This window comes from Coregonus lavaretus, assembly GCF_964263955.1.
Source record: "Coregonus lavaretus genome assembly, chromosome: 28".
NCBI lineage: Eukaryota > Metazoa > Chordata > Actinopteri > Salmoniformes > Salmonidae > Coregonus > Coregonus lavaretus.
Genome location: NC_140015.1, coordinates 32791713 through 32814246, shown reverse-complemented (window position 1 = coordinate 32814246; position 22534 = coordinate 32791713). Strand labels below are relative to the sequence as shown.

Genomic DNA, 22534 nt, shown 5'->3' with positions numbered 1-22534 from the left:
CAACTCCATATTAATGCCCATGATTTTGGAATGAGATGTTTGACGAGCAGGTGTCCACATACTTTTGGTCATGTAGAGTATACTGTGTATTCGGAAAGTATTCAGACCTCTTGACTTTTTCAACATTTTGTTACATTACAGCTTTATTCTAAAATTGATTAAATAATTGTTTTCCCTCATCAATCTACACACAATACCTCATAATGACAAAGCGAAAACAGGTTTTTTGAAATTTTTGCAAATATATTAAAAATATAAAACTGAAATACCTTATTTAAATACGTATTCACATCCTTTGCTATGAGACTCAACATTTTGCTCAGGTGCATTCTGTTTCCATTAATCATCCTTGTTTCTACAACTTGATTGGAGTCCACCTGTGGTAAATTCAATTGATTGGACATGACTTGGAAAGGCAAACATCTGTCTATATAATGTCCCACAGTCGACAGTGCATGTCAGAGCAAAAACCAATCCATGAGGTCGAAGGAATTGTCCGTAGAGCTCCGAGACAGGATTGTGTTGAGGCACAGAACTGGAGAAGGGTACCAAAAAATGTCTGCAGCATTAAAGCTCCCCAAGAACACAGTGGCCTCCATCATTCTTCAATGGAAGAAGTTTGGAACCACCAAGACTCTTCCTAGTGCTGGCCGCTCTGCCAAACTGAGCAATCGGGGTAGAAGGCCCTTGGTCAGGGAGGTGACCAAGAACCCGATGGTCACTGACAGACCTCCAGAGTTCCTCTGTGGAGATGGGAGAACCTTCCAGAAGGACAACCATCTCTGCTGCGCTTCACCAATCAGGCCTTTATGGTAGAGTGGCCAGATAGAAGCCACTCCTCATTAAAAGGCACATGACAGCCCGCTTGGAGTTTGCCAAAAGGCACCTAATGGAATCTCAGACCATGAGAAACAAGATTCTCTGGTCTGATGAAACCAAGACTGAACTCTTTGGCCTGAATGCCAAGCGTCACGTCTGGAGGAAACCTGGCTGTGGGGATGTTTTTCAGCGGCAGGGACTGGGAGACTAGTCAGGATTGAGGGAAAAATGAACGGAGCAAAGTACAGAAAGATCCTTGATGAAAACCTGCTCCAGAGCGCTCAGGATCTCAGACTGGGGCGAAGGTTCACCTTCCAACAGGACAAAGACCCTAAGCACACAGCCAAGACCATGCAGGAGTGGCTTCGGGACAAGTGGCTTCCCTATCTAACCTGACAGAGCTTGAGAGCATCTGCAGAGAAGAATGGGAGAAACTCCCCAAATACAGGTGTCAAGCTTGTAGCGTCATACGCAAGAAGACTCGAGGCTGCCAAAGGTGCTTCAGCAAAGTACTGAGTCAAGGGTCTGATATAATGTAAATTATATATTTCTTTAAAAAAAATGTAATACATTTGCAAACATTTCTAAAAACCTGTTTTTGCTGTGTGTAGATTGATGAGGGGGGAAAACAATTCAATCAATTTTAGAATAAGGCTGTAACGTAACAAAATGTGGAAAAAGTCAAGGGGTCTGAATACTTTCCGAATGCACTGTATACAGACATTTCACAACTAAACTTCATTTTAATGCTAACATACCTTTTTAAACTTTATCCATATGACTTAGCTCACTGATACAGACAGAATGTACGTATTCTATAAATAACCTTAATGCTCTTCAATCAGCACTTTTAGAGAGCAATGAACGAAAGTGGTACCAACTAATAAACAAACCTGAAAGTAACAAACTGCAGACCTACTACATTTTTAAATGCAATTTTGGGACAGAACCCTATGTACGTACTGTTTTATCCAAGCAATATCAAAGCTCCTTTGCCAAAGTTAGATGTGGAGTGGCCCATCTCTCTAGTGAGACTGGTCGATACAAAACACTCCCCTAGATAAACGTGTATGTACTTTTTGTAACAATGGTTTCCTTTGAAACTGAAGCTCATGCCTTGCTTTACTGTGGGTTATACAACAAAATTAGGGATGATTTATTTTGGCGGTCAAGCTAAAAGGAATATTTTAGTGGTCTGCAGAGTGGTCACTAGCTGTAACAGCCACAAAGTAAAAACATTTTGTTTTAAACCTAACCCTAACCTTAACATTAAATTAAAACCTCATTTCAGTTTTTATGAATTTTTACAATATAGCCAATTTTGACTGCAGCTGGCCCATCTAACGGAAACCGCTCAGGGCAAGACTCATGAAAATAAACGTTCACCTGCGTCACAACATGACAAAGAACAGCCACACCTAAAGTATACCCATACTGCTGTACTTTCAATGCCACATACTCCTGTTGTTCAGTGTGTTCGCTTGCTCTAGAGAATATACATTTGCTGAACATTGCCTTTATGTGGTAAGTATCAGCATGTTTTTGTTGAAACTTTTCACACATTTCACGGTCAACTCTCAGATCAGTGTGGGCTCATTTTAAGGAAAGACATGTAATACGTTTGCAGTCATTTCAATTTCCTCATGCAATAGGTTTTTTGAAAGAAACTACTTAGAAATGCCTGAAATTGCTTAGGACTGCTTTCAGAGTAAGGAAACCAATCAGTAATTTTGAAGAGATTTGCAACTTTATGTGAGTATAAAAATACAATTTATATAAGTATTAACATGAATTAAATTATCTTTAATTAGGGTTAAGCTTGGGCTAAATCGATTCAGATTTTGATTCATATCTTATAAGGTGATAACTACATACAAAAATTCCTACAAATGAGATAAGGAAAATGAGTAATGAAAGAGATTTGCAATTTTGGGTGCATTCGTAAATTCAATCTAGAGTATCAGAGCGTGCTCAGAGTGCGCTCTGGGCGTTTGTAAATTTAGAGCGTTGTCAGATTGTCTATTCGTAAATTCAGAGCATTTCGCTCTCTGACCGTTGGAGTAGGGTTGATCCGAGCGTTCTGACCTCACAATGGCAGTCAAGCACACAAGCTAACTGGCTAAAGTTGGCTAGCTACTTACAGACATACAGTAAATCAGAGAATGCTGCACTCTAAACCTTTTACTCGCTCAGAGCTGGTAGAGCTGCTAGGGTGTTTTCATGTTATCAAGAGGGTTCGTGACTGTAACTGTGTTACTGGCAACAATTTAATCTGTTTTTTAGCAGAAGTTTACTTACACCTGTCATAACAAACGAGTTTAGGGCGTTTGTAAATTTAATTATTCTGCGCTCTGAAATTCGAGGAGATTGCCAGGGTGAATTTCTGAAAGCACCCTTTATGGAACTTGACTGTAAATGTTTTGTTGCAGAATTAATGAATTCTAACCTGAATTAGGTTTTAGCTTGGGTAAAATTGGATTCAGAATTTGATTCATATCTTGTTTTATTATAATTCAATGATACAGTTATTGCAAATGAGATATGGAAAAGTAATTAATGTTTTACAGACATTACAAAACATTACAAAACCTCCACTCTACTGGTGCGTTGGTAAAACATACAATGTAATTTTTTTCATGGCCAAATCACCAGTGGATTTCAGTTGTTTTGGCAATGAAGTTTTTTTAAATTGCAGTTGCCCTTATCACTGCCAAAGATCTTTTCCTAAATTATTGTTTTTTTCCAGGCCCATAGACTACTTAAAATACTGAACTTTCCCTTTAAAGTGGAACTGACAGTGTTTTAACTACTTGGCAGATATTAAACAAACTTACAATGCATGATTCATATGATTCACCAATATATTTCTTGGTAGTCCAACACATATTGCTTTCAGGTTGTAAATCACAGCTGGCCTGGTACATTGTTTGCTGCCTCCATTCGGGATGCACTGTTTCAGTTTCAATGACTCAATATTTTGGACAAAAATGGACGAATGTATCTAAGGCTGGTAATGTCAATATAATCAATCCGGAATAACTGAATCACTGGACATAAACACCGGATCGCAACTAGCTAGCCGCAACCGAATGGATGTTGCTGTTTGGCTAATCACCACTGCCCCCGAAGCAAGCACCAGTTAGCCTTGAGCTAGCCTCGAGGCAAGCCCATATACCGGCTATCTATCTCTCTGTCTACCGGACGGGAGTAGCCAGCTAACTAGCTACTTGCTATTAGCCACCGTTAGCAGTTTTTCACCATTGTCCGTGGCCTGCACTACCTACCAGCCAGCTCTAGCCTGGACTATTATCAGCCAGTCTGCACTGTCTGCACAGCGCGTTATCGACCGAGAACATATCGGTTTTTCTGCTGGAATCACTGAATCACTGGACCTTTAACACCGGATCATCGCAACTAGCTAGCTGCAACCAAATGGACGTTGTTGTTGGCTAATCTGCCTTGAGCTAGCCGCGAGCCAGGCCCATCTCCCGGCTATCTACCTCTCTGTCAACCGGACGGGACCTCCTAGTGTTGACACGGAGCCCCGGCGATCCAACACGACTGGTCTGCCGACAAAATCGTCTGATGTGGTTACAACAGGCTTCCCATTACGACGTCGACCACGAAGATCCATCTGCTAGCCCCGGCCCGCTAGCACACGCTAGCCGTGGCCTCTTGCTCGCCAGTGCTATAGCAGCCCCCAAACTACCTCAGAACTCTCCTATTGCTGTTCACCGGACCTTATGATAACTCAGCTATACAGCTGATGCCTGCTGGACTGTTCCTTTATACAGTACCGCATCCTGTTTATGTTTAGCCTCAGCCCAAACTTTGTCGCCATTACCAGCTGTTGTCTTAGCTCTCTCGAATAACACCTGTGATTGCTTTATGCCTCTCTCCCATGTCAATATGCCTTGCTTATTGCTGTTTCGGTTATTTCTTATTGTACTATTTTACTGTAGATCCCCCAGCCCAGCTCAACCTGCCATAGATAGCTCCTTTGTCCCACCCCCCATACACGCGGAGACCGACTCAATCAGTGCCTCCAGTGATGCTCTCTCTTTCATCGTTACCCAATGCTTAGGTTTACCTCCACTGTACTCATATCCTTCCATATCCTTTTCTGTACATAATGCCCTGAATCTATTCTACAACGCCCGGAAACCTGCCCCTTTTTTTCTCTGTACCCAATGCACTAGAAGACCAGTACTTAAAGCCTTTAGCCGTATCCTTATTCTACTCCTCCTCTGTTCCTCTGGTGATATAGAGGTTAACCCAGGCCCTGTAGCCCACAGTATCACTCCTACTTCCCAGGCGTTATCATTTGTTGACTTCTGTAACCGTAAAAGCCTTGGTTTCTTGCACGTTAACATCCGAAGCCTCCTCCCTAAGTTTGAGTTATTCACTTCGTTAGCACACTCCGCCAACCCTGATGTTCTACCAGTGTCTGAATCCTGGCTCAGGAAGGCCACCAAAAATTCAGAAATGTCCATCCCCAACTACAACATTTCCCGTCTCGATAGAATTGCCAAAGGGGGTGGGGTTGCAATCTACTGTAGAGATAGAGCTCTGCAGGCTATCGTACTATCCAGGTCTGTGCCCAAACAGTTCCACCTTTCCAGAAATGTCTCTCACTGTTGCCGCTTGCTACAGACTCCCCTCAGCTCCGAGCTGTGCCCTGGACACCATATGTGAACTGATTGCCCCCTATCTATCCTCAGAGTTCGTACTGCTTGGTGACCTAAACTGGGATATGCTTAACACCCCGGCCAACCTACAATCTAAACTAGATGCCCTCAATCTCTCACAAATTATCAACGAACCTACCAGGTACAACCCTAAATCTGTAAACATGGGCACCCTCATAGATATCATCCTGACAAATTGACCCTCTAAATACACCTCCGCTGTCTTCAACCAGGATCTCAGCGATCACTGCCTTATTGCCTGCGTACGTAATGGGTCCGCGGTCAAACGACCACCCCTCATCACTGTCAAACGCTTCCTAAAACACTTTAGCAAGCAGGCCTTTCTAATTGACCTGGCCCGGGTATCCTGGATGGATATTGACCTCATTCCGTCAGTAGAGGATGCCTGGTTGTTCTTTAAAAGTGCTTACCTCTCAATCTTAAATAAGCATGCCCCATTCAAAAAATTCAGAACTAAGAACAGATATAGCCCCTGGTTCTTCTCAGACTTGACTGCTCTTGACCAGCACAAAAACGTCCTGTGGTGTACTGCATTAGCATCGAACAGCCCCCGCGATATGCAACTTTTCAGGGAATTCAGGAACCAATATACACAATCAGTTAGGAAAGCAAAGGCTAGCTTTTTCAAACAGAAATGTGCATCCTGTAGCACTAACTCCAAAAAGTTTTGGGACACTGTAAAGTCCATGGAAAATAAGAGCACCTCCTCCCAGCTGCCCACTGCACTGAGGCTAGGAAACACAGTCACCACCGATAAATCTACAATAATCGAGAATTTCAACAAGCATTTTGCTACGGCTGGCCATGCTTTCCAACTGGCTACCACTACCCCAAATGCCAGCTCTGCACCATCCGCTGCAACTTGCCCATGCCCCCCCCCCCCCGCTTCTCCTTCACACAAATTCAGACAGCTGATGTTCTGAAAGAGCTGAAAAATCTGGACCCCTACTAATCAACTGGGCTAGACAATCTGGACCCTTTCTTTCTAAAATTAGCCGCCGAAATTGTCGCAACCCCTATTACTAGCCTGTTCAACCTCTCTTTTGTAACGTCTGAGATCCCCAGAGATTGGAAAGCTGCCGCGGTCATCCCCCTCTTCAAAGGGGGTGACACTCTAGATCCAAACTGTTACAGACCTATATCCATCCTGCCCTGCCTTTCGAAAGTATTTGAAAGCCAAGTTAACAAACAAATCACCGACCATTTCAAATCCCACCGTACCTTCTCCGCTATGCAATCCGGTTTCCGAGCTGGTCATGGGTGCACCTCAGCCACGCTCAAGGTCCTAAACAATATTATAACCGCGATCGATAAAAGACAGTACTGCGCAGCCGTCTTCATCGACCTGGCCAAGACTTTCGACTCTGTCAACCACCACATTCTTATTGGCAGACTAAATAGCCTTGGTTTCTCTAATGACTGCCTCGCCTGGTTCACCAACTACTTCTCAGATAGAGTTCAATGTGTCAAATCGGAGGGCCTGTTGTCTGGACCTCTGGCCGTCTCTATGGGGGTGCCACAGGGTTCAATTCTCGGGCCGACTTTATTCTCTGTGTATATCAATGATGTCGCTCTTTTTGCTGGTGACGCTCGGATCCACCTCTATGCGGACGGCACCATTTTGTATACATCTGGCCCTTCATTGGACAATGTGTTAACAAACCTCCAAACGAGCTTCAACGCCATACAACACTCCTTCCGTAGCCTCCAACTGCTCTTAAACACTAGTAAAACTAAATGCATGCTCTTCAACCGAACGCTGCTTGCACCCGCCCACCCGACTAGAATCACTACTCTCGGCGGGTCTGACCTAGGGTATGTGGACAACTACAAATACCTAGGTGTCTGGTTAGACTGTAAACTCTCCTTCCAGACTCACATTAAGCATCTCCAATCAAAAGTTAGATCTAGAATCGGACTCCTATTTTGCAACAAAGCCTCCTTCACTCATGCTACGAAACATGCCCTCGTAAAACTGACTATCCTACCGATCCTTGACTTCGGCGATGTCATTTACAAAATAGCCTCCAACACTCTACTCAGAAAATTGGATGTAATCTATCACAGTGCCATCTGTTTTGTCACCAAAGCCCCATATACTACCCACCATTGTGACCTGTACGCTCTTGTTGGCTGGTCCTCACTACATATTCGTCACCAAACCCACTGGCTCCAGGTCATCTATAAATCACTGCTAGGCAAATCCCTGTCTTATCTTAGCTCACTGATCACCATAGCAACACCCACCCGTAGTCTGCGCTCCAGCAGGTATATCTCACTGGTCATCCCCAAAGCCAACATCTCCTTTGGCCGCCATTCCTTCCAGTTCTCTGCTGCCAATGACTGGAACGAACTGCAAAAATCTCTGAAGCTGGAGACTCTTATCTCCCTCACTATCTTTAAGCGTCAGTTGTCAGAGCAGCTTACCGATCACTGCACCTGTACACAGCCATTCTGAAATTAGCCCACTCAACTACCTCATCCCCATATTGTTATTTATTTTGCTAATTTGCACCCCAGTATCTCTATTTGCACATCATCTTTTGCACATCTATCATTCCAGTGTTAATACGAAATTGTAACTATTTTGCACTATGGCTTATTTATTGCCTTACCTCCATAACTTACTACATTCGCACACTCTGTATATATATTTTCTGTTTTATTTTTGACTTTATGTTTTGTTTACCCCATATGTAACGCTGTGTTGTTGTTTTTAATCGCACTGCTTTGCTTTATCTTGGCCAGGTCTCAGTTGTAAATGAGAACTTGTTCTCAACTGGCTTACCTGGTAAAGGTGAAATAAAATAAAAATAAAAAAACCCAGCAAGGGCAATGATCACAAGTCAGTCATAACGTGGCTAACAGGCTAGCTTATCTATTTATTTAGCTATTTATTTAGCAAGATAAAAATGCAGTCTAATTTTAGCTAGCTAACTAGCTAGCTGCTTGGAGGATGTCATGTCATTAGGTGAGTGGCCAACTTTTTACCCCCATTTTCAGTGGCTACAGCTATAGATGCATGTGTCATTTGGTTAGCTAGGAAGAAATGTGAATCACTTTGCTAGTTAGCTATGCTGAACTTGAACGACTGTTATCCACAGTTAGCATATCTCTTAGTTGTCAATCAAACGTATTTGGCATCGATCAAATTGGAGAGCAGGCAAGTTCCCATTCAGTTGTCAAAACGTGGGTTGGGACAATCATGCATTGGCAGGCAAGCTGCAGAAGGGCAAGCAGGCAATTTTGATGGCCAACTACAAGTGGAAAAGGTTTGAGGGTTTATCTACTGTTCCATCGTTAGATATTTGCTCATCTCACTCTGGCTAACATTAGTTGTTGATCTTGTTGTTGTTGATGTGCATAGGCAATTGAGGGCGAGAGCCTACCAGTTCATGGTTGTTGGACTGTAAAGTTCCCAAATGTAATAGGACTCCCGTTTATTTGCATATTTGCAGAAATCCATTCAGGTGTATATTGTGGCTTGTGGCTAATGCTTTCTAACGATCTAAAGTTGTGCCGTTGCTACTGCATGTAAACACACAGTCCAGTTCAAAGTTCAGTGTCTAATTGTCCAAACACAATGCTGCTATCCCACTATATTGCCATAGAATTTACTCCACCTCATTCCCAAACATTCTATGAAAGTATGAAAATGTGAAAATGACAATTTCTAAGTGCTTGCTTGTCAGAAAATGTAAAAATAATATCTGTTATTCTTCCTGGGGGTGTAAATGAACATATTTTAACAAGGTTTCATGTTGCTAAAACGCGGTCAGTTCCACTTTAAAAACAATTCTATATTTTAGCTTAGCAGACCCCTCCAACCAAAGCATGGATTGCTTTCATACCTTGTCCATAAACTGCTTACAGGGTAAGGAAACCAATATGTGATTTTGTATTTTAGGTGAACTATACCTTTAACACTCCTTCACACAAATTCAGACAGCTGATGTTTTGAAAGCGCTGCAAAATCTGGACCCCTACAAATCAGCTGGGCTAGACAATCTGGACCCTTTCTTCCTAAAACTAGCCGCCGAAATTGTCGCAACCCCTATTACTAGTCTGTTCAACCTCTCTTTCATAACGTCTGAGATCCCCAGAGATTGGAAAGCTGCCGCGGTCATCCCCCTCTTCAAAGGGGGTGACACTCTAGATCCAAACTGCTACAGACCTATATCCATCCTGCCCTGCCTTTCGAAAGTATTCGGGTTCAGGGTTCAATTCTTGGGCCGACACTTTTCTCCGTGTATATCAATGATGTCGCTCTTGCTGCTGGTGACTCTCAGATCCACCTCTACGCAGACGACACCATTTTGTATACATCTGGCCCTTCATTGGACACTGTGTTAACAAACCTCCAAACGAGCTTCAATGCCATACAACAATCCTTCAGTAGCCTTCAACTGCTCTTAAACACTAGTAAAACTAAATGCATGCTTTTCAATCGAACGCTGCTAGCACCCGCCCACCCGACTAGAATCACCACTCTCGACGGGTCTGACCTAGAGTATGTGGACAACTACAAATATCTAGGTGTCTGGTTAGACTGTAAACTCAACTTCCAGACTCACATAAAGAATCTCCAATCCAAAGTTAAATCTAGAATCGGCTTCCTATTTCGCAACAAAGCCTCCTTCACTCATGCTGCCAAACATGCCCTCGTAAAACTGACTATCCTACCGATCCTTGACTTCGGCGATGTCATTTATAAAATAGCCTCCAACACTCTACTCAGCAAATTGGATGTAGTCTATCAAAGTGCCATCCGTTTTGTCTCCAAAGCCCCATACACTACCCACCACTGTGACCTGTACGCTCTTGTTGGCTGGTCCTCACTACATGTTCGTCGTCAAACCCACTGGCTCCAGGCCATCTATAAATCACTGCTAGGCAAATCCCCGCCTTATCTTAGCTCATTGGTCACCATAGCAGCACCCACCCGTAGTCTGCGCTCCAGCAGGTATATCTCACTGGTCATTCCCAAAGCCAACACCTCCTTTGGCCGCCATTCCTTCCAGTTCTCTGCTGCCAATGACTGGAACGAACTGCAAAAATCTCTGAAGCTGGAGACTCTTATCTCCCTCAATAACTTTAAGCATCAGTTGTCAGAGCACCTTACCGATCACTGCACCTGTACACAGCCCATCTGAAATTAGCCCACCCAACTACCTCATCCCTATATTGTTATTTAATTTGCTCTTTTGCACCCCAGTATCTCTATTTGCACATAATCTCTTGCACATCTAGCATTCCAGTGTTAATACTATTGTAATTATTCTGCACTATAGCCTATTTATTGCCTTACCTCCATAACTTGCTACATTTGCACACACTGTATATATATTTTCTGTTGTATCTCTGACTTTATGTTTTTTTTTACCCCATATGTAACTCTGTGTTGTTTTTGTTGCACTACTTTGCTTTGTCTCGGCCAGGTCGCAGTTGTAAATGAGAACCTGTTCTCAACTGACTTACCTGGTTAAATAAAGGTGAAATAAATAAAATAAAAAAAATAAAACATTGAGGGTACAGCACCAGCAGGAAACAGCACCATCTAGTGGTCAGAACCTTGGAATATCAGGATGTAGGATGACATAAACCTAACAACTTCAATAACTAATTTCTCTGAAAAGGGGACTTTTTCTGAGAATACACAACAGTGGTTCCCAGGAAATGGTTCTCCCTAGTGGAGATGATTATTGTGTATCTCTAGCTGAGACCTTCTGGGCAGAGATTTGTGATGTAGTGTGCCCTCTGCAGGTTGGCCCAAGATCCCTAGGCTAGTTAATTGATTTCGTAACAACACTGTGAATTTTTATTTGTCCTGTTAATTTGAATTTGTACAAATATTTATGTGTTCTTCAAATGGGGGGACTAGATACAGGATAAACCCATCTTCTATTCGTTTTTACTTAAAGGGTAAGTTCAGTATTTTACAATTTAATTTTGGATGGTTCCACACCCTGAAAGTAGTCTATGGTGCTGGAAAAAACAGTAATTTAGCTAAAAAAATAATTGGAAGTGATAAGAGCAACTGAAATCAACTCGATATTTGGTTTGACATTACTTAAAGGTGATTTGGCCATAAAGAATTGCATGTTTCATCAATGCACCAGTAGAGTGGAGGTTGCTTCTATAGTACAACCGTTTTGTAATGTCTGTAAAACATGTATCACTTCCTTCTCTCATTTGCGATAACTTTAGCATTGAATTATCATCTTACAAGACATTAATCAAAATCTGATTCCAATTTTACCTAAGCAAACCCTGATTCAAGCTAACTTAATTCATGCTGCCACTTAAAAATAAACATGTTTATACTCACATTACAAAAAGGGTGCATAATATCAGGATGGGACATACAGTTGAAGTCGGAAGTTACAGACACCTTAGCCAAATACATTTAAACTTAAAAAAAAGTTTTTCACAATTCCTGACATTTAATCATAGTAGAATTTCCCTGTCTTAGGTCAGTTAGGATCACCACCTTATTTTAAGAATGTGAAATGTCAGAATAACAGTAGAGAGAATGATTTATTTCAGCTTTTATTTCTTTCATCACATTCCCAGTGGGTCAGACGTTTACATACACTCAATTAGTATTTGGTAGCATTGCCTTTAAATTGTTTACCTTGGGTCAAACGTTTCGGGTAGCCTTCCACAAGCTCCCCACAATATGTTGGGTGAATTTTGGCCCATTCCTCCTGACAGAGCTGGTTTAACTATGTCAGGTTTGTAGGCCTCCTTGCTCGCACACGCTTTTTCAGTTCTGCCCACAAAGGTTCTATAGGATTGAGGTCAGGGCTTTGTGATGGCCACTCCAATACCTTGACTTTGTTGTCCTTAAGCCATTTTGCCACAACTTTGGAAGTAAGCTTGGGGTCGTTGTCCATTTGGAAGACCCATTTGCGACCAAGCTTTAACTTCCTGACTGATGTCTTGAGATGTTGCTTCAATATATCCACATAGTTTTCCTTCCCCATGATGCCATCTATTTTGTGAAGTGCATCAATCCCTCCTGTAGCAAAGAACCCCCACATCATGATGCTGCCACCCCTGTGCTTCACGGTTGGGATGGTGTTCTTCGGCTTGCAAGGAACCCCCTTTTTCCTCCAAACATAACGATGGTCATTATGGCCAAACAGTTCTATTTTTGTTTCATCAGACCAGAGGACATTTCTCCAAAAAGTACGATCTTTGTCCCCATGTGCAGTTGCAAACCATAGTCTGGCTTTTTTATGGCGGTTTTGGAGCAGTGGCTTCTTCTTTGCTGAGCGGCCTTTCAGGTTATGTCGATATGGGACTCGTTTTACTGTGGATATAGATAATTTTGTACCTGTTTCCTCCAGCATCTTCACAAGGTCCTTTGCTGTTGTTCTGATTGATTTGCACTTTTCGCACCAAAGTACGTTCATCTCTAGGAGACAGAACGTGTCTCCTTCCTGAGCGGTATGACGGCTGCGTGGTCCCATGGTGTTTATACTTGCGTACTATTGTTTGTACAGATGAACGTGGTACCTTCAGGCATTTGGAAATCGCTCCCAAGGATGAACTAGACGTGGAGGTCTACACATTTCTTTCTGAGGTCTTAGCTGATTTCTTTTGATTTTCCCATGATGTCAACCAAAGAGGCACTGAGTTTGAAGGTAGGCCTTGAAATACATCCACAGGTACACCTCCAATTGACTCAAATGATGTCAATTAGCCTATCAGAAGCTTCTAAAGCCATGACATAATTTTCTGGAATTTTCCAAGCTGTTTAAAGGCACAGTCAACTTAGTGTATGTAAACTTCTGACCCACTGGAATTGTGATACAGTGAATTATAAGTGAAACATTTCTGTCTGTAAACAATTGTTGGAAAAATTACTTGTGTCATGCACAATGTAGATGTCCTAACCGACTTGCCAAAACTATAGTTTGTTAACAAGACATTTGTGGAGTGGTTGAAAAACTAATTTTAATGACTCCAACCTAAGTGTATGTAAACTTCCGACTTCAACTGTACACCTAACAAATTGAATGACACATTTTTCTGGACATGGGAAAAAACGCATCACCAAATTCACTGGGAATACAATACATACTCAGTGCTGCAGCTACACCATACAACTCACATGAGCCTCTCTGAACCAATTAACATTATAGCTGGGGCTGTTATGAAACTAGGTCATGTAGTAGCGCTTACATCCACTGGATGGCAGTATAATACACACCATTGGAAGAGCTGAAAGCAGCCAAACAGTGCCTTGCAAAAGTATTCATCCTCCTTGGCGTTTTTCCTATTTTGTAATTTAAATGCATTTGTATTTGGATTTCATGTAATGGACATACACAAAATAGTCCAAATTGGTGAAGTGAAATGAAAAAAATAACTGCAAAGCTCCACAGTGGAGATTGGAGTATCTGTCCATAGGACCACTTTAAGCCGTACGGAAGAGTGGCCAGAAAAAAGCCATTGCTTGAAGAAAGAAATGAGCAAACACGTTTGATGTTCGCCAAAAGGCATGTGGGAGACTCCCCAAACATATGAAAGAAGGTACTCTGGTCAGATGAGACTAAAATTGAGCTTTTTGGCCATCAAAGGAAACGCTATGTCTGGCGCAAACCCAACACATCTCATCACCCCGAGAACACCACCCCCACAGTGAAGCATGGTGGTGGCAGCATCATGCTGTGGGGATGTGTTTCATCGGCAGGGACTGGGAAACTGGTCAGAATCGAAGGAATGATGGATGGCGCTAAATACAAGGATATTCTACCTTTCAGTAGGACAATGAGCCTAAGCATACTGCTAAAGCAACACTAGAGTGGTTTAAGGGGAAACATTTAAATGTCTTGGAATGGTATAGTCAAAGCCCAGACCTCAATCCAATTGAGAATCTGTTGTATGACTTAAAGATTGCTGTACACCAGCGGAACCCATCCAACATAAAGGAGCTGGAGCAGTTTTGCCTTGAATAATGGGCAAAAATCCCAGTGGCTAGATGTGCCAATTTTATAGAGACTTGCAGCTGTAATTGCTGCAACAGGTGGCTCTACAAAGTATTGACTTTGGTGGTGGTGGTGGGGGGGTGAATAGTTACGCACGCTCAAGTTTTGTTTTGTGTTGTCTTATTTCTTGTTTGTTTCACAATAAAAAATAGTGTGCATCTTCAAAGTGGTAGGCATGTTGTGTAAATCAAATTATACAAACCCCCAAAAAATCAATTTTAATTCCAGGTTGTAAGGCAACAAAATAGGACAAATGCCAAGGGGGGTGAATACTTTCACAAGCCACTGTATATGTCAGACTTACATGCCAGACACATTTTTGTTTTAATCGATACAAATAAAACGTATTCTTTTGGTGACTTACTACCCGATTTCCGGGACTAGGATTTTTGTCAGCTCAAGAGGTCATATTAACAACCCATCGTAGTTGTTGCATATTTATATTTCCCCTCTTTCTAAATTTCTAATGGAGATGTTAATCTCTGTCACATGAAACCACTTGCATTAGGTGCGTCGTTTAGAGCAGTGTTTTCTGCTAAATGCATTTTGGCAAATGGTTAAAAATGATGTGTTACATTGTCTGCTTCATTACAGTAGCTGCATGTTCATTAATATGAGATGCTATTGGCATATGTTTTTTAACCTCTTAATTAAACATGCCGGTTCCTTGTACCCATGCATAGTATTTTCAATGCTCACATAATTGTACTTTTTGGAATTAATTTAGTGTCGGTTAGTCGGCAGCAAAATTGACCGAAATTAGCATCCCTAATGAGAATTAAAAGACAAAACAATATGAAAATCGGAAGTAAAAGACAAATGAAAAGTGCATGTGCTGGAGAGGTAAAAAAAAAATGAAGGGTCTTGAAAGGCGCCTCACCTTTCAAATATTTATAGCAATCATGTTTTAATTTATTTATTAAAATGTAGATAAGGGGAAAAAACCCGATATAATTGCATTCAGAGAAACAGTTTACTCATCTGAGAATAAATATGTCTTGATTACAAAATGGTTCACAAGAACAAGAGCACTTGATTTTATCTTGAAAATGAAGCTTAAATACTGAATGGCATGTGCATTTGTTGTTTTAATAAATCATCATGTTTTTCTTTATAGTTGCACTTGCACCTTTTGGAATAAAGGTAATGTGATATAGCCTACCACAAATATCTAAACTGTGCTATTTTTCTCTCCCTTTATAGTAAATTCTCATGGCATCATTTGATTTTGTCAGAGACATATTAACTGAGTGGAACCACAGTGACTTGATTCAGAGGTTTGAAGGTGAATACATTTATATTATACATTGTATAATACCTTGTGTAATAATACAATTACTGATTGATTGATTTGATTAAAATAATGTACACTACCGTTCAAAAGTTTGGGGTCACTTCTTGGCAATTTCTCGCATGGAATATCCTTCGTTTCTCAGAACAAGAATAGACTGACGAGTTTCAGAAGAAAGTTATTTGTTTCTGGCCTGTAATCGAACCCACAATTGCTGATGCTCCAGATACTCAACTAGTCTCAAGAAGGCCAGTTTTATTGCTTCTTTAATCAGCACAACAGTTTTCAGCTGTGCTAACATAATTGCAAAATGGTTTTCTAATGATCAATTAGCCTTTTAAAATGATAAACTTGGATTAGAAAACACAACGTGCCATTGGAACACAGGACTGATGGTTGCTGATAATGGGTCTCTATACGCCTCTGTAGATATTCCATTAAAAATCAGCCGTTTCCAGCTACAATAGCCATTTACAACATTAACAATGTCTACACTGTATTTCTGATCAATTTGATGTTATTTTAATTGACAAACAAATTGCTTTTCTTTCGAAAACAAGGACATTTCTAAGTGACCCCAAACTTTTGAACGGTAGTGTATGTATTATTGTACATTGTTTTATTATACGTTCAAGTAAAGATATTATCACCTCAATTGAAAACATGTTTGTGTTAATTTGATCCAGTCACTTATTTTATGATATTGAGATGCCTAAAATGTATATTTCCTGAATTTCAGATGAAGAAATTGATGAAGAAAGTTTCCTTTCCCTTAAGGAGAATGACTTCATCAACTTGATTCCAAAACTAGGACCAAGGTCTAAATTTAGAAAAAAACACAAAAAATTTCTGAAGGTACTTTACAAACTTGGTGTACAATAACTACTGTTACACAGAGTGACTGGGTATGGTCTGTATTTATCCGTACTACATCAGTAGTGCAGAATAAACTGTTTGCATTAAGTTCTAAGCTGTGACATTGTACTTTAACATGTCCACTGCACTGGCATATTTTTTTCAGCTTACAAATGTCTTAGCATATTACAGGACATTTTGTGTTACTCATGTATGATCTTAAAGGGAAATTTCACCCTGGGGGAATCTGGGCTTGTTTTCATCATGTCTGAGGCATTCCTAGGTCAGTGAGATGTGTGTCACACATAATTGTCCAGGAGGAAGGCAGGTACACCGTGGGGGGGTGGGGGGGGGGGGGGGAGTCTGAAAATAACTGTAGTCCTGCTTTGTGGCATTTTGCGAAGGCTCTATGTGATACTGATCGCATTATACATTTCTGTGCGTGTCTATATGGTTGTCCTTGTTTGATAGAGCCATTGAATGTCTTTCAGTGATGTTCCTATTAGGGGATTCCTTGCTGAATATACGAGCCTGCACATTTTTCCAGTCTCTGAAAGACTACAAATCGTGTGGGGCAGTGCTTCGTGCTCTGGCCCCGTCCCTCCGCCAAGGCAGGACACTAAAGGCGTCAACATGCTTCAGTTCGGCTGGCAGCTAGCCGAAGTCGGCTAGGTGAACCGAACGTGTGTGAACCGAACGTGTGTGCTCGCATACTCCCTTACAAGACCTTTGCTTAAAAAAAGAAGAAAAAAAAGCAGCAATAGTACTGTTTGTCCATTTTGAGACAAGGTAGCCATTCCTCAAAATAGTCCAAATTAATCCAAGATAACTCAAGAAATCTGTCTTTAATTTTGACGTTTTTGACGAGGTGACCTTATTTGCTCAATTTTACATCTAACTAAGATGTTTGGTGCTCTATTTCTCAATGACAACAAAGATTTTATTGAAGAATCCCTACAGTTGACCAATCTCGGACAAAGGTGCATAGACTTCGGCTCCCGAACTTCGGCTGGACTCAAGAAAAAAATGTATGTGCCCGAACAGCTGAAACAACTCTTACCGAAGTCCAAACTAACAAAAACTTCACAAAATGTCATCATAATATATGCACAAACTCTTCCACACTGTTTTGGCTGGGAAGCATGCCGACGCCTTAACAACACAATCCTTTTGGCAAAACTGAAAGAACTGACCAGACCACAATGGCTTCAATTGATTCCTCTCATCAACATGAATTCGACAAAGGAGCATTTCTTTTACTACATGGTGACATTCAACCATACATGTTTCAACTGGAATATAGCGAAGAGGATTCGAAACAAACGGTTGGATTTAGCTAGAAACTCAGCTAAAGCCGATGCCAGCACCAAGAGGGCAGATTTCAAATACGATGGCTAGCTAAGTAAGTTATTTTTCCTACAAGCCACCTTGCTAACTTTAGTTTATCTACTGAAAACCATATTATGTATTGCTGGCTAACATACTACTGTGTTACAGTGGGGGGGAAATCTAATTATTTTTCTGTTTGCTAACTTAGGTAGCTAGGTATGTAGCTAAGTTAGCTTGTCTAGCTAGCTAAGTTAGCTAAACAACTACAGGTAACTAGCCATATCGATTACTAATAATAAAAGAGGTTTTAAAATCTGAGATCTATTATATTTCAATTGTAAAACCTCTTCTCTTTTTAGTTGTAGATATGGGTATTAAACAGCAAGCTATAACGTTACAACCAGCCACCTAAAGCTTGGTTTATCAGCAAATGTTAGCACATGACTGGAGTTAGCTAGCTAGATAGCCTGGCACCTGCTAACTTATTTTGCAACAGGCCTCGCTTTTGTAACTTTTTAGCGAACATGTGTAACATCAGCGACTGTAAATAGTTTTACTTGCTAGCTATGTAACATAATTGACGAGGCTTGATATTGGTTATGATTATGACCTTGGATCTTAAAATGCATCTTAAAATCTCAAAACTATAGGCATGATGCAAGATAGGATTCCAAACAGAGGTAAATAACAATTATTGGCTATCCAGCAAGCTAGCTAGCTAAGGTTACTAGCTAAAAGTGAGGAGAAACAATAATTCAGCAATTTAAATCTCTGAAACTGATTAGCTTGTTTGTACGGTCTGGTCACTGTGCAAATGTTGAGGGCTATGCCATATTTCTTTCTATTAGGCTACATTGTTGTAAATGTAATCTCTGGGCCTGCACATCTATGCATGTTCAACTAGTCTACCCTAATGTTGTTATGCTGGCACAGTTCAACTGTCGTTCAAACTGTGCAACGGAGTATAATTTATTATCTTATTTTGTCTTACAGACAAGACCATGTGGTGCCTGGGCTTCTTCCTGGAGTGGATTATTGGAGAGAAACAGAATTCCTTTGGCTGCATGTGTCATTGTAGCAGAACTGTAACCTGTGAACTGTATCCCTCTTCATCGATTGGACATTATTCTGGATTTCAAGTAGAAGATGACTCGAGGAGCTGAATGGCAGTTTGATCATGACGACACTCCTCCCACAGCTGTACAAGTGTTCCCTGAACTTATTGTATGCTTTGATTGTTACACCAGATAATGTAATTTAACCAAATATTTTTGGTATCCATTACTGGGAGTTACAGGATACAGTAGGTAATTAATTTTGCTCCTTGCAGTAAACCAACAATGTGTACGCCGCCATCTTGTCTATTTCAAGTCTTCTCTCATTGATCGAGACAGGTGTCTGTCATCATGACATGCAGAACTTTGGGGTGGACACTCACCTGTTTCAATCAATGAGAGAAGAGTTGAAATAGATAAGATGGCGGCGTACACTGTTGGATTACTTCATGGAGCAAAAAAGTTTTTATTTTAAAACGGAGCATTTTCTAAATTCAAACGGACCCCCTGCAACTGGAGACTGACATTTTGAGACTCCTGTTTCCACAAATCGAGGATGAAGAGAGCATCGCCAAGCTAAGGTTGGTCGAAAATAATCTGTGCTACTCCAAACAGTACTTATCCTGTAAATCCCAGTAATGGATACCAAAAATCTTTGGTTAAATCATATTATCTGTTGTAACAATCTGTAGCTACATTTCTCTGCACTTTACTACACCTGAGACACACTCAGACACACTGAACTGTACTACACTGTTCATACTGTATTTTTTTGTATGTTACTTTTACCATATAACGTTCTTGTTGAATATCCAGTTTTCTTTTTGAGTTAGCATTAAATATTGTACACTCCCCTGTGTTTTAGATTGACAAATAAATATATCTGAATTTCTAGCATCAGTTTGATGCTACAGAGCCCTGTACAGCTTACATAAATATCTTCAGTGAATCCATAAAGGAAGACAAATGTCGATGATTGATCAAAAATATCCATATTTATTTGATGGTCCTTTATCCGGCTTCTGTGCAATGGTGTTTGGCATGATGGGCTGTGGAAGCAGAGTGCTTGTGGCGAATGGTCTTGTCCTGTCTGCGGTGTACGGCCAGCTGGATAAGACTGCCAGAAATAGTGTAGGACTTGTAGACCTTAACCACCAACTGTTTGGACCTCTTGCAGAAGATTTGCTGGTACTGCACGTCTCCAGGAACTACATGGTTGTGGTGTTACCATTAACACTTTTTGTGGAAGGGACGTAGGGCAACATGCCTTTGTTGTTAAATGTGTAAACCGATTGGGACCTAAGTGTTTAGAGACAGACTAGTATATTGTTTAGGGACAATGAGGGACATTGGGAGCTGCTCTTGAGAGGAAAGATCAGTCAACAAAGTGAATTGGCTGGGGGGCTGCAGAAGGTCTGAAAAGTCTTAGGAGGGCAGTTCTTACACAGTATGTATTGATGTGTATGGGAGATTGAGGAGAAATGGCACCTTTCAATTGTTCTCATACACAAAAATTAATTTACTGTCTCTAAGCACAACCAATATCTATAAATATGTAATGTGTGGAGCATTTCATAACAAAAAAGTTTGTAGGCCTAATATAGTAAATGGTCGTCACGACAAGAAGGTACAAGAATGAATATTCACTCCAGAGTGGCGCTGTGCCACGAGAGATCCTGGTTCGAGTCCAGGCTCTGTCGTAGCCGGCCGCGACCGGGAGACCCATGGGGCGGCGCACAATTGGTCCAGGGTAGGGGAGGGTTTGGCCAGCAGGGATGTCCTTGTCCCAACACGCTATAGCGACCCCTGTGGCGGGCCGGGCGCAGTGCGCGCTGGCTCGGTCGCCAGGTGTACGGCGTTTCCTCCGACGCATTGGTGCGGCTGGCTTCCGGCTTAAGCGGGCACTGTGTCAAGAAGCAGTGCGGGTTGGTTGCGTTGTGTTTCGGAGGACGCACAACTCTTGACCTTCGCCTCTCCCGTGTCTGTACGGTGGTTTCAGCGATGGGACTGCAACTACTACCAATTGGATACCACGAAATTGGGGAGAAAAAGGGGGTAAAATACCCCCTCCCCCAAAAAAGAAAACAATTATGAATATTCACTCCTGTGTCAACATCTAGTGACTACTGTTTGGATATATGTCCTGTACTTTCATCCCATCAATACTACCATGACATAGGTGAAATTGATTGACAGTGTATATCCAAAAGATAGCTAGCTATATGATCTAGCTGATGGCTTGCAGAGTTCAACACAGGACTGTAAAGTTAGCTAGCTAATTGACCTATTCCAGTGAACCTTACGTTACTTCTAATTGAGAATCTTCCATTTTGTTGTGAAGGGAGAAAACAATTTTATCGCATCCCTTCTCAGCTATAGTCTAAATGGATTCCCCATCCGTTTACCATGAAAATCCCTCGGATAATCTTTGGTCACCGTAAGCATCATTCTTGATAGCCGCAAACCACTGGCAGCGTCGGGGTAAATCTCTGATATGTAGAACGGTGAAAGATAACACACTTTCGTGCTTGTTTGTAATTAGCACAGCCAGACAGAACAACACACAGACATGATGAAAAACGTTAGTGAAAAACAAACATTTTCAAAAACAATAGCCTAGAGTACATTCTGAGATTACTGTGTGTTGGTCGTTCTAAATAAACAACGGCATCAACCAAGGTTGTGGGCATGTCCCATCTACCTAGCGGGGCGATATCTGCATTCACTATGAATGCTGGACTTTGTGGTGCACTATGAGCAGAAGAATGCACAGGAAGTCAAAACTTCCTGATTCTACCAGTGAAATTAAAATGCCCTTGTTCTAGCTTGTGGTTTGGATAATGTTGATGTTTATGACAAAAACATAATGTTGTTAATATAGTAATGACTATATACCGTGGCAGAGCCAGGGTGAAATTCCCCTTTAATTTGAGCCAGTTTGCTACAGCATGAAAATAGTATTGCATCAACAGGAAATGTGAATTATTATGTGGATTATAATTAATAGACATTTTGTGTAGTGGATGATACATTTTTCGATAGGGAAAATCAGGTGTGAAATTTCAAAGTGGAAATTACAAATTCAGAAGCCATTTTAAACCTCAAATACACTATAAGTTTCAAATGTCCTGCATTGCAGCAAAACAAGGTTAGGGTGTGTTCTAACTATAGTCTGACCTGTTATTGTACCTTTCTTGTTCTTTGCCTAACAACTGAGAGAATTCTGTTTTTTAACTGCAGAAACGGAAGCAACCCAATGGAAATAAGAACATTCAAGCGGCCACGTGGTCATCAGTATCCATTAAGGCCTCCAAGAGTTCCTCAGGAAATGTACCATATTTACCCTCCTCTATAACCATATACGTGAAACCTAAGCCCTAGCACAATTAACTAAACCAAATGCATAGTTTTTTTTGTTTAGATCAGCATACAGACCTTTATATTTCTCACCCTATAACCCAACATGGCTTCTGTCCCCAG

The 22534-nt window shown here is 41.2% G+C and overlaps 1 protein-coding gene across 3 annotated transcripts in view; it reads left to right on the top strand.

The window, feature by feature from the left end:
• The first annotated feature begins 2233 nt into the window (after positions 1–2233).
• The window catches only part of LOC311103440 (nuclear GTPase SLIP-GC-like), a 50781-nt gene continuing 30480 nt past the window's right edge, over positions 2234–22534 (top strand). For 2 of the 3 annotated variants that reach the window (XM_084145009.1, XM_084145008.1), the window contains exons 1-4: positions 2253–2343; positions 15728–15809; positions 16555–16670; positions 22295–22384. In XM_084145009.1, coding sequence (XP_084001135.1) covers positions 15737–15809; positions 16555–16670; positions 22295–22384 — 279 coding nt within the window. In that variant the 5' untranslated portion in view covers positions 2253–2343; positions 15728–15736. Of the gene's footprint in view, positions 2344–15727; positions 15810–16554; positions 16671–22294; positions 22385–22534 lie in introns of all 3 variants that reach the window. The other variant, XM_084145010.1, reaches the window with a different exon arrangement.